This window comes from Scophthalmus maximus, chromosome 2 (assembly GCF_022379125.1).
Source record: "Scophthalmus maximus strain ysfricsl-2021 chromosome 2, ASM2237912v1, whole genome shotgun sequence".
NCBI classification, from domain to species: domain Eukaryota; kingdom Metazoa; phylum Chordata; class Actinopteri; order Pleuronectiformes; family Scophthalmidae; genus Scophthalmus; species Scophthalmus maximus.
The window spans coordinates 15,604,373-15,619,615 of NC_061516.1; the positions used below are offsets into that span (position 1 = coordinate 15,604,373).

Sequence of the window (15,243 nt, forward strand, 5' to 3'; positions counted from 1 at the left end):
TCTGTAAAAATTCATATATTTTATAAGGAATATCACACTATGATACGGATGGCTGAGAGAGATATTAAGAAATACATTGAACCCTCAAATAAAGAAATTGAAAACATACTGTATTATTCCATTTGTGGATGTTTTGTCATGTGTTGCTGTTTCTGTGATTCTCTCAGTGTGTAAATGTAAATGGATATGTGGACGTGCTGATATCTGTGTGTGTGTGTGTGTGTGTGTGTGTGTGTGTGTCTGTGTGTGTTGCCCACCTGGAGTGTGCAGATGTTGTTTCGGTGTTTGAGCAGATAAACTGGGCTGTGGCTCGGATGGACTCTGTACTTGCATCGATTCAACAGTGTGCAGGGCTAAAACTAAAGCCACGCAGCACTCCAACATACCTATTATATTTACAGCATTTCTGGCCAAGACCCAAAAGCTCTCTCCATGTGAAAAAAAAGAAAAGAAAATACAAAAATATACAGACTTGAGATGGAACCAGTGACAGTTCGAAATAAATAAGAACAAAAAACATGAAATTGAAACTTGTCATTCGCAGGCCTCGGCTGTTCCAGCGTGAGCGAAGAGAAGCAAGTGAGCAAAAATAAACAAAACAATAAATATGAATACGGTTACTTCCATTGATACTTCCACCTTCACTCTTATAATTCAGGATAAATTATAAAGTACAAACACATGCTCATAAAACCTTGGAGTCCCTTTGTTGTTCCATGACCATCTTTTTCCTGCAGATACCTGTAGCATATAATGCCGTCAGTGCAAACTTTATAAATACTCTCTTAATCTTAGACACATGTATAAACCATCTTCATTGCATAACATCATAGCAGTATTGCACTACATCTTCATGTGCGTATCTCACTCTCTCACTCACACACACGCGCGCACACACACCACCCATTTATGCATTATACATTATAACCACCAGTGGATGTTATAAAGGATTGATATTCTCATATGGTATAATTTAAATACCATATACATACACCCCCCCCCCCCCCCCCCCCCACACACACACACACACACACACACACACACACTTTCTTGCCACCTGCACACACAAGCAACAAACACACGTATGCACACGCAGTCACGCACACACACAGCTGCATTGTACGTGTCCCACTTCGTTGTCAACATATACAAGAACATTGTATGAGATTGTAGCTCTAGCGTGAGGTCGGCTCTACGCCGACGTGACCAGTTCAGGTATTTTTCTCTTCGCTGTATCGTTTTACAGCGATACAATGGGAACGTGAGTAAATTCAACAAACAAACAGCAATATTAACCAAAGAAAATCTATGGAATATTGTTTGTAGATGTTGATTTTTACAGACTGTCCCGTTAGAAATTGTCATAAAAAAGATATATATATATATTTATATTCATATTTATATATATAGGCCATTTATTTGTTAAACATGACTTAGCTAATTTGTGTGGACACACGAGAGAGAAAGAAGCAGAGAAAAAGTGGAAGAGAGAGAATAAAAGAAGACCTATTCCTCCCACACAGAGGAGTTTTTCCCGCACAAATGCGCGCACACGCACACACAGAGAGAGACGCACACGCACATACACACCCGCACAAGCTCTCGCAGACACGCACACATACGCACACGCCATGGCTTTTACTGCGGCCACTGGAAACAGTGTGTACGTCTGCGGCTGAGGGATTCTTTTTGGAAGAGTGATCGGTGGGTCGGCTGCGGCGGGATGAAGCGAACAGCTCCGCTGTTTGTGCCTAGAGAGATAACATTCATCCTGGATTCCGACTAGCAGGTCAGAACAGCCAGTCCCCCTGCAGAGGAGTGTGCTAGGTTACAGCTGAGGTTACAACTCTGTGTGTGTGTGTCAGTGGGTAAGTGTGTGTGAGTGTGTGTGTGTGATAGCGTGTTGGTGTGTTAGGTGTGTGTGCATAAGAGAGCCGAGGCTAAACGGGATGTCAGAGCGTCTACCGAGCTCAGGACTGGCCTCTCGTGATCATGTATCATGACCTCGTCTCTCTTCTCTTCTTCTTTCTTGAGACATGCTAAAAAAAACTCCTTCACAATAAGGAGGCGGTGAAGGAGAACACAACCTACTTACTCGCCTTTCTTTTCATGGTATATTTGTCTTTTTTTAAGTCAGATTTTTCCATTGTTTTTTTTCTCCTGTCTCCATTGTCTTTAAGGATGCATGCACAAATTCAGCATATGAGTTGTTGTTTTTTAATCATTAAAATTATTCAAACTGCTTTTAAATAATGCCTCGCAATATTCAACATGGGCGACTGAGCAAATGTCAGCCTTGGTCACTGGGGTGCGAGTCTGAGTTCACACCCAGAACCGAGAGGAGATTCACACAAAAAGAGGACTCTTTGCCAAGAAGGGACTCCTGGTCAAGGAGGACTCAGTAAGACCTGGGCTCCTTGTCCTTGTCTTCTCCCTTTCCTGTCGTGAAACAAGGCAGAGCTGACAGGAGGAGGAGGAGAAAGCCAGGAGCTGATATAAAAAGGAGGGGCCGGTGTCTTTTTGGGCACCTCCATCTCAGACATAGGCGCGCGGGGGGGTTCAGCGTGAGGCGTCCGAGGGGCGGGGAGGGTGAGGTGGTCTTAATACGTCCGTCCCTCTACTCTCTTTCAAGCCCTGCTCAGACCTAACGTCTCGTGTGTCCAGGTATATCCGGATTGTGTCTAGATCCAGACGACATGGACTGCAACTCACACCTGGCATCAAAATGCATCAGAAAAATCTCTCAAGTGGCCACTTGTGATTTGATTGCGCTTCATACGAGATTTTATCCGTTGAGAAACCGCAACCTGAATCTATCAAACTCAACTGTTTGGCTTTGCTAAATCAACTGCCTTTAGGACATTCGCATTCCCAGTTTTGGATGCATTCATACCTGTATTTAAATCTGTCCACTTGTGACCAAGATGCATTTTAATGCTATATGTGAACGGGACCTAAAGACTCAGTCCTGCCTCATCAAAGTAGAATACTGGTTTAGTCTTTCCTCTCAGTCTGTCAGCCTCACTACACATAACTGTGTTCACATCTGTCTCAGTGTCTCTTCTCTTTTTTTTGGTATCATTCTTTGCCTCGCTGTGTCACTTCCTGTGTGTGTCACTTGTTTCTGTGTTTGTCTTAGTATGCATTTGTCTCTCTGTGTCATTCTCAGTGATTGCCTAAGCACTGACTTTGCTGGAGGACAGACAGGCAGGCAGGCGAGGCTGGCTTGGCTGTGAGGGTGAAGGGTGGTGTCAGTTGGTGGTTGTGAGGGAAGGGCGGCCGGGCAGGGGGCAGCATCACAGCCTCTCCCGAGTGGGGATCCAGATGTAAGGCCCTGATTGCTCCTCGATCACTGTCTTTACTTTGTGATAGACCTCTTCAAAGCTGTCCCCTTCCACGACAGCTGCAGCAGGATGTGTCAGGGAAGGAGAGACAACAAAGAGGAATGGAGAAAAATAGAAGAAATGGCGCAGGCAGTGGCAAAACAAAGAGAGAGGAGAGACAGCAGGAGACATAAGAGGGGGAGGGGGGGAGATGGAAGAAAAGAAGAAAGAGATGGAAGTTTATCAGATGTGTTTGCAAGACACTGTGAGGAACAATCAGTTATGATACAAAATTAATATGCACTTTGATGAAATGTGTTGTGTGAGTTCTGAATGTTATACAAAAGGCACATTTACATTATGTATGTATGTATGTCAACCAAGTCTCCCACGTATTTATTCCGTCTCACATATTTTCTCAGCGGCTGATGAAATGTCACATATGGCAGCTGTTCATGGTTTGTTATAAATTGTCGACAGCGGTGGATTTGTCAGGGAACCTCACATTCATTTGTCTGGCGACTGCTGTGATTTGCCCTAAATGTGTCTCTTAAATGTAAAAAAATCCTTCAGTCGCCCCGAGAACGCAGTCATTTTCTCATTCAACTCATTCAGCAATAGCAGGAATATGTGAATGTGGAGCGCCTCCTTGTGGAGGGGGCATGATATTGCATTCACATTTGTCAGCATTAAACAAAAAAAATTTAAATAAGGACATTAGCTCAATTTTACCATCTGGTGCTGCCATATTCCATATTCCATACTTAAAAATCCCAGGGTCTGTGTCGGTACCTTGTGTTAAACAGCATGTCTGTCTGTCCGTCTGTGTGTGTGTGTGTGTGCTCACCTGAAAAACACTCTAGAAAGTCCTGTTCTAGTTTGAGGGCTCGGTCCATTCCTTTCCTCGCCTGCTCCTCCGTCAGGCGAGTGTTGATCTCTCTGTTAACACCGCATACAAAATAATCTACTGTAACATACAATGTGTTGATGATGTACAACTTATTCAGTTTCTGTTGAACAAAACATTATCAGAACGTCTGCAGTACGTACAAGACATTCTCCAGTGACTTGGGCCGCACAAAGATGGCGATGGGATGAAGCTGAGCTGCTTGTAGTCTGCGCACAGCGTTGGCCGATACATCCAGGATGCAGTGTTTCCCCTGCTGCTTGTGCACATGTGCAGGGATGGAGGTAATGAGGATTGGTGGTAAACACACACTGTTATTTCAGTTATGAATTCAAAATCCCCAGTTAATTAGGCAACAAGCCATAGAAGGTAGTGGCAAGTTACTTTTCTCTTCTTTCTTGCTTTTTTTTTTTGCTCATCAATAAACTCATCATGTTTGAATATAATGAATGTGTCTAATAATATAATCATGCACAGTATATAATTGAGCAATTAGCTTAAGTTATCAAATCACTAACAATATAAGACAGGAAAAACAAAAGTAAAATGCTATTTTTGCAATTAATTTCTATAGCTCCGGAAAAGATGTTGCTGTGCACCTGCTCTGCCACCTCGCGGACACTCTGCACACTGGTGCCATACAGGTGACTGTTGTACTGGCCGGCCTCGATGAACCGATGGCTCTGGATGTCCTTCTCCATCTGTTCCCGTGACGACACAAAGTGATAGTCCCGTCCATCCACCTCATATTCCCTCTTGGGCCGCGTGGTGTCTTATCAGGCAAAGAACATTAAAATGTAAAAGCAGCGCATACACTCACAATGAGTTCTCTGAGAGGGAAACAATCATGCAGATGTAACCCTACATGGCTGCAGGTGGCAGCACTGACATACAATTACAAGCAGAGAGTGAGTCAGTCTGAGACTGACGGCACAAACCACTTACGTGGGACACAGGATCCAAACTTATCTGGGAACTCAGACAACAGGTCGTCGTTTATCCTGTCCTTCACAGGACCCAGAATGATGATGGGCCGCGCGTAATGAACTGAGCACGACCAGAGAGAGAGTGGGGGCATTCAGAAAACAGAACTCAAAAGTGCAATTTCATATAAAAGGCTTAAAGAATGCACTTTCTCCCTCGATGACCTTACCTTCCACTTGGGTGACTGTCTCATAACTTTGTGATGTTTTATCTCTCCCTGGAGACAGAGCACAGACACATTCAGCCAACTTTCTTTTTACAATTACAAAATGACATTTAGGTTTATAGTCCTGAATGTGTGCGACTTTGTGTTTGTACTTGTGATTTTATGAACGCGGTTTGCATCAGATGCTGCTATTTGCACTCTGGATTGAGGTATTAGTCTTGTGATGGATACACAAAACAGCATCCTTCAGAATGTTATATCAGTCAGAATGTGTAAATGGCAGCTTGCAGTGTCGATATACAGAACATTCATGCTTCAAACAAGTTACCTAGAGTGCCCAAGCTGTCTCGACCATGGTCCTGCAACAGACACGAGAGCAGAGTTTTACACGGGGGGGGGGGGGGGGCAGTTTGAGAGAACTAGCTCCGGCGAATTAACTCACCCTCTCTTTGGTGTTAGCGCGAGACCACTCTTTTCTTTCCACCCTGTCGAGATGAGGATAGACAAATGAAAACATTACATTGGAAGTGGTTGTGGGATTAACACCACATCGATCGCAAGTCAATGGCTTTTTACACACAGGTTATCTTACAGCATGTGGGTCTACTTTTGTTCAAATATATGAACAATCAAGCTCCAAAAATTGTGAACCAACTACAAAGCTTTTCAATAAATCACAGTCAGTTTGCTACCTAACCTATAACTCTAATATGAGGAGGCTAGTTGAGTTATGTCTTGTTTTTGGTTTTTTTTTACGCTGGTGAAACATAATAAAAGATCAGTCACCCCCCCGGACCTGTGCTTGCTGGGGATGAAGCCGACCTCTTCTGCCTCATTCTGGGGGCTGACTTTCCGGGCCTGCCACCACTCCTCATCTCCGCAGTCCAGCACGTGCAGCACGTCCCCAAACCTGAAGCCCAGTGCTTGACTGAGGAAGCCACAGTCCGCAGTCTTGTCGTAGTCAAAAAGAGCCCTGGCCGATGAAAGAATATCAATCATTCATTCATTTCATTGATGAAATAAAGACAAAAAGAAAACGACTTTAAATTCCACTTAACCCCCTGAACACCAGTAATGTGAACTGTCATTTTGCATTTTGCTCAAGGGACCTCATACTGTTGTAGCATCCTCTTTTTGAGAAATATCCAAATCCAAGGTGTAATTTCAAAAAGGCTGCACCAAATGAAACATCTTGTGTGTGTACTGACAGAGACAGACCTGCACATTTTGCAACCGAAGCCACATTTGAATGCAAAAAATGAAGGTAAACAGGGAGGACTCAAACTTTTTTTTCTATCCAGTACAGTCGTCTAGAAAACTTTGAAAATTAGAAAAGAATAAATAATAATCAAGAAAATGAGTGACCGTCTGCAGAAGGAAAGAAAACACCCGTGCGAACATGATTCAGCTGCTCAGAGGTGAAGTCAATCCTCTGTGACAAAGCGCAAAGGACCCGAGTTGGTTCACGCGAAAGAAATTCTCCGCCATTTTGGAATTGCACGTCTCTAAATGTTTGCGTTTTGATGGACATGCCCCGTGTCGCTACCGAAAAGTTAAAAAAAAAATCACCCTTCTTCTTCTGTTATCTTTTGTTATCAGACTCCTTTTGTGTCAAACACCTCTCTGTCGCCACTCAGTGGCGGTGATGGCGGCCTCACCCCGACGGGCTCTGATTGGACCACGTGACAAAGACGGAGGGAGAGAAACAAAACCAAATGTCTCCAGGTGAAGTTCACCTGTCGAGCCCCGAGCAGCGGCTCGAGACGTCGCGGCAAATACACGATTGACACAACTGTCAACCAGCATGCTCGTGGTTCCGTTGTGATTGAGAACAATAAACGAGCGGGAGGGAGGAGAAGCTGCTCTGGCAGCTCAGTGGGCACAGCGGGAGAGCTCTTTTTGGAGGGAAACCACAGTAACATGGCGACGGGACAATGACACACACACACGTTCACCTCCGACTCACATGGTTGGCTCGAACCAACAACCGGCGGATTTTGAAAGACCTTGGATACATGATATGCCACAGGAGACGCCCAGGACGATGTACAGAGGATATCAAGTATCAAGATCTTCTAAAGGTAAGACCGGCGTATTCATCTGTATGTATTCTGGAGATGTTCATCATAGCTGTAGATGACTGTATGGTTTGTCAACTGGATGTTTCAACTGGCTGGGTTGTGAGTGTGTGTGTGTGGGTCGTTGTGATCATCATCTTTTCTGTGTAGCGCATCAGTCTTTCTCTGACATCCTTTACTTCTGTCCTGACACTGTTGGTTGGATTGATCCTGCTCCTCCAGGGGTTTGAAGTACGTAGTTGTGATAGATAGATAGATGTGCATCATGGGGTGAGCTTCGCAATAATTTGGCATTTTGGCCAACGTATAATGTGTTGCACTAACTGATGTTCACAGGCGTTCTGAACTCCTGCACACAGCGAGTCTATGGGATGAAGTGGTGATCTCTATGGCCTTTCTTGCTTTTTAAGTTTTCAGTAAGTTGGCGTGAACAGTTTGGTACAGTGAATATGAAATAGTGTAAATCACAGTGAGCACAGCAGTGCAGTGGGATTCTCTTCATATTTATGCCAAATAGGCCTGTTATCGACTTACCCTACGATAAATGAATATGAGCTCAATCATTTTTATTGACCTCAATAGAAGCCGTTGTGTTTACATGCATGTTTGTCGACGAGAGAACGAACGTCAACGACAGTCCAGCAAAGTGTCGCTGCTTCTGTCCTCTCATCTGTTCTCGTCCGTATGATTTATCAATTATTGGTTTTGTTGTTTTGTCCTATGAAATGTCAGAAAATGTGGATTTCTTAGTTTTTTCTAAAGGCACCGTGTCTTCGAATTGCTTGTTTTGTCTGAGGCCTAAACGCAAGTGTAAACTTTTGATAACATTTCTCTCAGCAGCGACACAAATCGTGTAGGACTTGCATACGCAACAAGCAAGCTCATGATTCAGTTGTTAAAAAATGTCCTTAAAATGACGATAATATTGTTTATCGCAATAATTTCTGGGTCAATATATTGTGCGACAAAAAGTAGTCATCGCCACAGGCCTAATGCGAAATGGAATCTAAATCAGACGGCCCTCTGCTACATGGAAGCAATCCACCCTTGTAGCCACTGACTGTTTCACCTGTGTCACGTTGAACCAACGGTTCTGTTTCTATTTGTCTGAAGTGTGAGACCTGATGTAGAAGCCTCTCTTCGGGTTGCTCCTTAGCGTCGTGGTCCCCGAGCCCATGCTGCTGTTCATCAGCTGTTCCCGCAAGTCATGGATCTTTGCCTCGAAGCGGCTGTACTCTGCAACACAGAAACTCACACACATGAAAGGTTTTGCCTCATAACTGATGGAAAATGCATCAATCCAACTACACTAACGGCACCGGCCTGTAACCGGTGCCCCCTTCTTCCCAAATTCAAATGGGAACCAGTGGGAAGGTAATGGCCCTAAAAACTCAGCGATTATTTTTGTTTGTAGCTAAATTTGATCTTTGCCCATTGCCTACATTAGCACTCTTTGGTAATGTGTTTTTCTTTTTTAGATATTGCACACAAGTCTCAGAAGGAAGCCAGAAATAATAAAGAAAACCAGCAATAAAAATATGTGAGGTGATTAAGTAGAACATTATTTTTGACTTATTTAAAGTGTAAGTCTCATTAGATTAAAACCTGCATGCATGACAAAATCTTTGTATGAAGGCGTGTGGCAGTTGTGTCTGTACCATCGGGTCGATACTGAGCGATGATGGTCACCGTCTGGCCGGCGTTCTTCAGTGCCGCCGCTGCCTGTTCGTGCGTGGCCATGCGCAGGTCCACGCCGTTCACCTGATGGAACACGCACACCGCATGACCGTTAAACAGCAGCAGCTGAAAAACCACTCTGCTCCACTGTAGGATGAATGAGTGTGTTGATGAAGATTAATGTGTCTTTACACTGAGGATCTGATCGCCCTTGTGCAGCTCGCCGCTGAGGTCCGCTGGCCCTCCTGCCAGGATGAAGGAGATAAAGATTCCCTCTCCGTCTTCTCCCCCGACAATGTTGAATCCCAGACCTGTGGAGCCCCGGTGGATCAAAACTCTGCGAGGCTCCCTGATGAAGAGATAAGATTAGATAAAATAATCCTTTATTATAGTCCCACAACGGGGACATTTGCCGTGTTATACAAATAGAAAGAAACATCATTTCAAAAAGTAATAAATGAGTAGAAATGCAATGTAAACTCAAGGAGATAATATATATATATATATACCATGTTAGCAGAAAATATACAGAATTAATAGAATTTTGAGACGGCCACCGTATCAATTAAACTTTTCACAGTAGAAACTACAATATAAACACTAATATTAACCCGAATACTGCTAGTGCTAATACTATTACTACTACTACTGCAAACACTGCTAATGATAAATCAATATATAATAATAATAACAATACATTTCATTTATGTATGTGGAAATGTACAGTCAACAGATCATTGCTCACCTGGGGATGTCATCATCTCCCATCATGCCATGCAGAACAGGAGAAAACCGACTAGGTGAGGTGGGAGTGAGGGCTTGTGGGTAATCTGAGCCAAGGTAATTTGGGTGGCTGAGTTCAGTATCCATGTGGGAATAAGCTGGGAAAATACACACACACACACACACACACACACACACACACATACACACACACACACACACACACACACACACACACACACACACACACACACACACACACACACACACACACACAAAGGGGTATTATATACCAGAGGGGAACTGTACACAGTTGTGCAGCATCAGCTAAAATAGAGGTTCAAACTTCTGTCTATTGGTTTTTCCACCGAGTGAATGCGTTTGTGTAATGTGATATTTCCTTTATGTGTAGGAGGAAACATGGTTTGATATCGTCTCATGAAAGCCAATTGCGTTCTTCTGTTACAAGGGCAGACTTTCATCAAGAGGCAGATTTGCCACAGTCATCTCTAGTGATTTACAAAGAAGATGTTATTCCCTCTAACGTCGTTGACGTTTGGTTGAAATCTGAACAAGAGTCTTGCATTAGGTGGGCTTTGTACATCATACACCTTTCGAAGGCAGGACATCAAGTGCTGTGCCCTGAGTTAAGCTTGCTGTATATAACCCAGTGTGTGTGTGTGTGTCAGGAGAGGAGAGGAGAGGAGAGGGGAGGGGAGGGGCTTACTGCTGGTGAGGTCTGGAGGGTTGTAGGAGTTGGTCAGGAACAGGTTGTTGGGCTTGGCCACCCTGAGGTACACCACCTCGGCTGTGTTCTTCAGAGCCCCCACCGCATCCTCGTGCATCACGTCCTCCAGACACACATTGTTCACCTGTCGGGGAAACACAGTCGGCGTCACCAGCAGCAGACCGCAGCTGTCTGAGCCCATACTGACAAATTTACATTTACATTTACAACAGTCTTTTTTTTTTTTATCCAGCGCAATCATATCATCCCAGTGATGAACTGACTATGTGCGCAAGAGGCACATTAAAATGTAAATGTTTACGCTCAATCAATAAGCCTCAACTTATTAGTCAGTGTGTGGACATCAGTATGAAGATGGCAGACTCTCAAAAGATCTGCCAAATGTATCATGAATTCATTCCAAGTCACCATTCTGCAATATTTATTACTGTAATCTACATCTGTTGTAAATATTGAGCTGGTGGTTTCCCGTGAAGACAAGATAAGCTCAAAATAATGCTCCTGGTGTTCTCTACTCTTTGTTTTCCCCCTGGGTGGGCGCTCCCTAAAAGTAATGTGCCACCACCCTTATATAGAGGTTACCAAAAAAAAGAGCATTATTGCTTATAAATTAACACAGTCATTGATTGTAATTGTATTTTTTTGAACAGTTTGCCACATCTCACCTTGAGGTAGTGTATTAATTAGCTCAGGCACCATTTAATAAAAGCCCAGCACCATTTTGAGGTTGCTGGCATCGAGCTCGTCGTCAGCCGCTGTGTCACAGTCTCTCGGTTCTCCAGCAGATGGCAGTAGTGCTGCTTTCTGTTTCGTTGTCGTAATGCCTCAGTTCAACATTTATTCCAGCCTACACTACATCTATCCACATGCTAATTCAGGGCATGAACATGGCAGCTGTAATTTATCTGGGCTCTTGATAGGTCACTGCTGCTAATAGGTTTGTATGTGTGTGAATATGAATATGAATGTGGGCTTATAACAGGGAGAGAGTCTGAGGCTACCTGTGACGTGCATGTGTGTGGGCACATATCTCTGCTGTATGCTGTAATAACTGACCGCTAAGATCTTGTCCCCGATCTGCAGACGCCCATCTTTATGAGCCGCTCCGCCTTCAATGATCTTGGTGACGTAGATGCTGTTATCACCCGGTATGTGCTGGTTTCCCACCCCTCCGGCGATGCTGAAACCCAATCCTGAGAAAAGAAGGCAGTGAGAGAGGCAGAGGAGGCAGGGGTTAACCCAGAGCAGATTTGTTAAATCCAGAGGGCACGGCTTCTTATAAAAGAAAAAAAAATCCTTGATCCCACACTAAAGTGTTGTAGCCGTGTACACCGATCCATACTTCCACAAACCTTTAGGCCCTTTGATGAGTTTGAGTTCGGTGACTTTCTCCGCCGCGGGTTTCCTGCGGAGAACGTAGAGGCGGACGATAGCACCTGCCTCCTTGAGAGCCTCCACGGCTTGGCTGTGTGTCACCTCCCGCACATCCACATCATTCACAAATAAGATGCAGTCGTTCACACTAAGAAGAAACAAGGAGGGCGAGAGACAGAGAGACAGAGAGACAGTGGGAGGGAAAGTGAGAATACAACGTGAGTTTTGTGAGAAATTGGGTGTAATCCTCCACTAGATGAGGTCAGGAGGAGTCAATCTTCATTTAACACTTGTAGGGGATCCAGTTTCACCCCAGACATCTGGTCTCCCCCCCTCTCAATATCCAATAACAACCAGGTTAAAAACCTGTGTGCTGCTGTTGATCTAGCTCAAAGGTTGTCTGCTGTAGCTCTCTTTGGGTTTACGCTTCTTGAAAATCTCAGTACGAGGACTTGAAGTGTAAGTGATTTTCAAGCAAGATTTTTGATGAAATAGCTATTTTCAGAAGTAGACATTCTCCCTCCAAGGGCCTAAAAAACTCCCCTTATCACTATTCCATTCATGTGTTCCAAATTGATTTTACGGCTCTGAATATTATGGTGCGTAAAATTTTGTAAGACTGAGATGATTCCTCGAGGCTTAACCACTGACATCACTGAAGCCAAATCCAAAGGTAACCAACCATTGGCTGCTGACGTCTTCATCCAAAAGACTGTACACAGTTTGAACTGCATATTGTATATAGTTTGGGAGGGAGTATAATAAATACTAATATATATATATATGAACAATTTATGCACATGCAGTGTAAATAATGTACAGCTCTGCTCTTGCAAACCTCTCAGGGTTCTTTGTTCAGATTTTCAAGGATCCCTCACATGAATCATTCAGCGTGGAAGAATTACCCTGACTGAAAATGTTTTTGTGTTTGAACCATCAAAGAGAGAGTGCAAACAGTCGGAAAGCAACATGGCGTTCATAGGACTTTCAAGATTGTTCAGATATGTTGTTGCAAAGCAGACTGTCACGGGCACGCAAAAAAAAAAACAAAAAAAAACAGAAGGAAACAAAAAGAGCATTCAGGCAAACGTAAGTGTTTTCTCCAGGCCTGCTTTAAACTCTGAAGTCATTCCAGATGGACGTTTATAGGTCAACTGTAAAGAGTAGAAAGACTGTGTACATGTCTTGCTTATTGCAGTGTGATAGGGAAAACAGCTCAACCGATTAAAGTAAAAATGTCTAACACGCACACACACACACACACATAAATAACAATTCTTTAGATGTTGTTTAAACATGAACCAAATCAATAACTATTAACAATAACCTCCAATACAACCAAATATATAGAAATGATTTTCATTTGAAAATATAAACATCGATGCATGTTTTTTTCTGCATTGTTTATTCTGTAAAATATACATTTTCATATGTTTCATATCACCAATATATCCGTGAAAGGCTCATATAGGCCAATTTTTAAAAATCTTTTTTATTCAGAAAGGCAAATGCTGAACTACAGCTTCCTATAAAAGCCGGGAAATTAGATACTATTACATATTCGTGTAAGAGGATCCTTTAGAATTTTCCACAGATTATTATTACTTTACTACTTTCAAAGAGCATTGATCATTTTGAGTTGAAATACATAAAAGTAGTACAAGATGGTAGTTTGGTTGAAGTATTGAGATCTTGGATTAAACAGTCAACCTGGCTGATGCTGTTCAGCGGGACAGACAATACTATACTACAGTACTACTTAGCTGTCGTAATGGAAAAGTGACAGGTTGTATCAGTGGATTCAGTGAAAATAAAATGGGGAGGAAGGTGGATTTCATATTTCTTTGACGCGGGAAATATAACACACGCTGTTCAGACTGGCTTTGTGCTTATACTGTAACTTTGTGTGTGAGCTTTTCTACCTCAGCCGTCCATCCTGAGCCGCGGCCCCTCCAGGTATGATTTTGGTGATGAAGATGCTGGGGTCGTCACCCACATGGGGGTTGTCTGTCCCCCCTGCAATGCTGAAGCCCAGGCCTGAGTTTCCCTGCAGGGGCAAATCCACACAAACACACACATAATGTCTATTAATCACATCAGGGGCATTGGACATAAGCGAGTGGCTCTTTATATCATAAGACTAAAGCCACTAAAAATCGACAGGCTCCACAGATGCTGTTATACGTACTCTGTAAGTATGTCAAAAATTTAAGATATAGTTTTCTCGGACTCACTCTCTCCAGTGTGATCTCCTCATACTCGATTTCCCCTTCTGTCCCATTCACCTGTCAGAAACAGATGTTAGATCGTTGTGTCAAGAAGAGAAAATAAGATTTTAAGGTATCATTGGAATTGTTGGTGCTATTGCACAATTTAAACTGTACAAGTTGTTGTGAAGTATGCACAAAAATAAGAGTCAAAAGTTCATAATGGTTCAGCTGCTGCCCTCTCGTTGGTTGGAGAACTGACTCAGAAGTCACGTATCGTCCCCTCAGCCCCTGAACACAGCGTCATAATCACCAAAATTGAATTATTGACCAGACGTTTTTTAATCCAAAATCGTTTTGCTCCTCTTTGATGTACTGTACGTATGATAATAGCAGCTCGATTCTTTCAGTCTAATTCGTCTCTGGACAGCTACGTTACAGTATATGTCATCTTTACCCCAGCCCCTGAGAAAGGGTGGATTCAAAGAACGTCAGACTTCTCTGTTTTCGGTGTCTGACCTAGAAAACAACTTTTCTTCGTTCCGTAGTGGTGCAGACATTCTGGTCTTAGGTGGCAGGCTTTTCTCTGAGAAGCCTCGTCCTCTAATCCCTCACAGTTCATGATAATATGTTCGCTGCTTTTCGTTTTTAAAAATGGCCTCACTAAAAGACTCTAAATCAAATGAGGTAATGTGAGTAACCTTGTTTAAAGTCAAAAATGAGTAAAAAATGAATCATTGTTATCATTCAAATTAAAGCCTAGTACTGTACCTGGATGCTGGGGAAGTAATGGAATAACTGATAATGCACAGCGACTGTTAAGGCAGTTAAATGAGACATGTGGTCGAGCCTGACACGCTGATACAATAAAAAGAAGATTAAACATAATCCTTACATATGGGGAACCATCGAGCGTGTCTGTGTTCACCACCACTGGAGGAGTATTTCCCTGGAGACAGAGGGAGAAGAAACATTATTGAGAAATAACGGCAGGGATCCCTTCAAACCTACAGGCACAGCCAAGACCGATGGCCATTTTAGCTCTCAGCTGTGATA

The 15,243-nt window shown here is 43.2% G+C and overlaps 1 protein-coding gene across 4 annotated transcripts in view; it reads right to left on the reverse strand.

The window, feature by feature from the left end:
• Positions 1-2,100: 2,100 nt before the first annotated feature.
• Positions 2,101-15,243, reverse strand: part of LOC118301323 (disks large homolog 4) — a 56,848-nt gene continuing 43,705 nt past the window's right edge. For all 4 annotated transcript variants that reach the window (XM_035626729.2, XM_035626728.2, XM_035626727.2 and 1 more), the window contains 19 exons: positions 15,083-15,136; positions 14,215-14,265; positions 13,903-14,027; positions 11,959-12,128; positions 11,663-11,799; positions 10,586-10,730; positions 9,881-10,016; positions 9,328-9,484; positions 9,117-9,219; positions 8,580-8,694; positions 6,177-6,353; positions 5,823-5,865; positions 5,709-5,739; positions 5,384-5,431; positions 5,176-5,277; positions 4,830-5,002; positions 4,374-4,486; positions 4,171-4,262; positions 2,101-3,403 (listed from right to left, as the gene is read on the reverse strand). In XM_035626729.2, the coding sequence (XP_035482622.1) occupies positions 3,297-3,403; positions 4,171-4,262; positions 4,374-4,486; positions 4,830-5,002; positions 5,176-5,277; positions 5,384-5,431; positions 5,709-5,739; positions 5,823-5,865; positions 6,177-6,353; positions 8,580-8,694; positions 9,117-9,219; positions 9,328-9,484; positions 9,881-10,016; positions 10,586-10,730; positions 11,663-11,799; positions 11,959-12,128; positions 13,903-14,027; positions 14,215-14,265; positions 15,083-15,136 (2,079 nt within the window). In that variant the 3' untranslated portion in view covers positions 2,101-3,296. The remainder of the gene's footprint in view (positions 3,404-4,170; positions 4,263-4,373; positions 4,487-4,829; positions 5,003-5,175; positions 5,278-5,383; positions 5,432-5,708; positions 5,740-5,822; positions 5,866-6,176; positions 6,354-8,579; positions 8,695-9,116; positions 9,220-9,327; positions 9,485-9,880; positions 10,017-10,585; positions 10,731-11,662; positions 11,800-11,958; positions 12,129-13,902; positions 14,028-14,214; positions 14,266-15,082; positions 15,137-15,243) is intronic.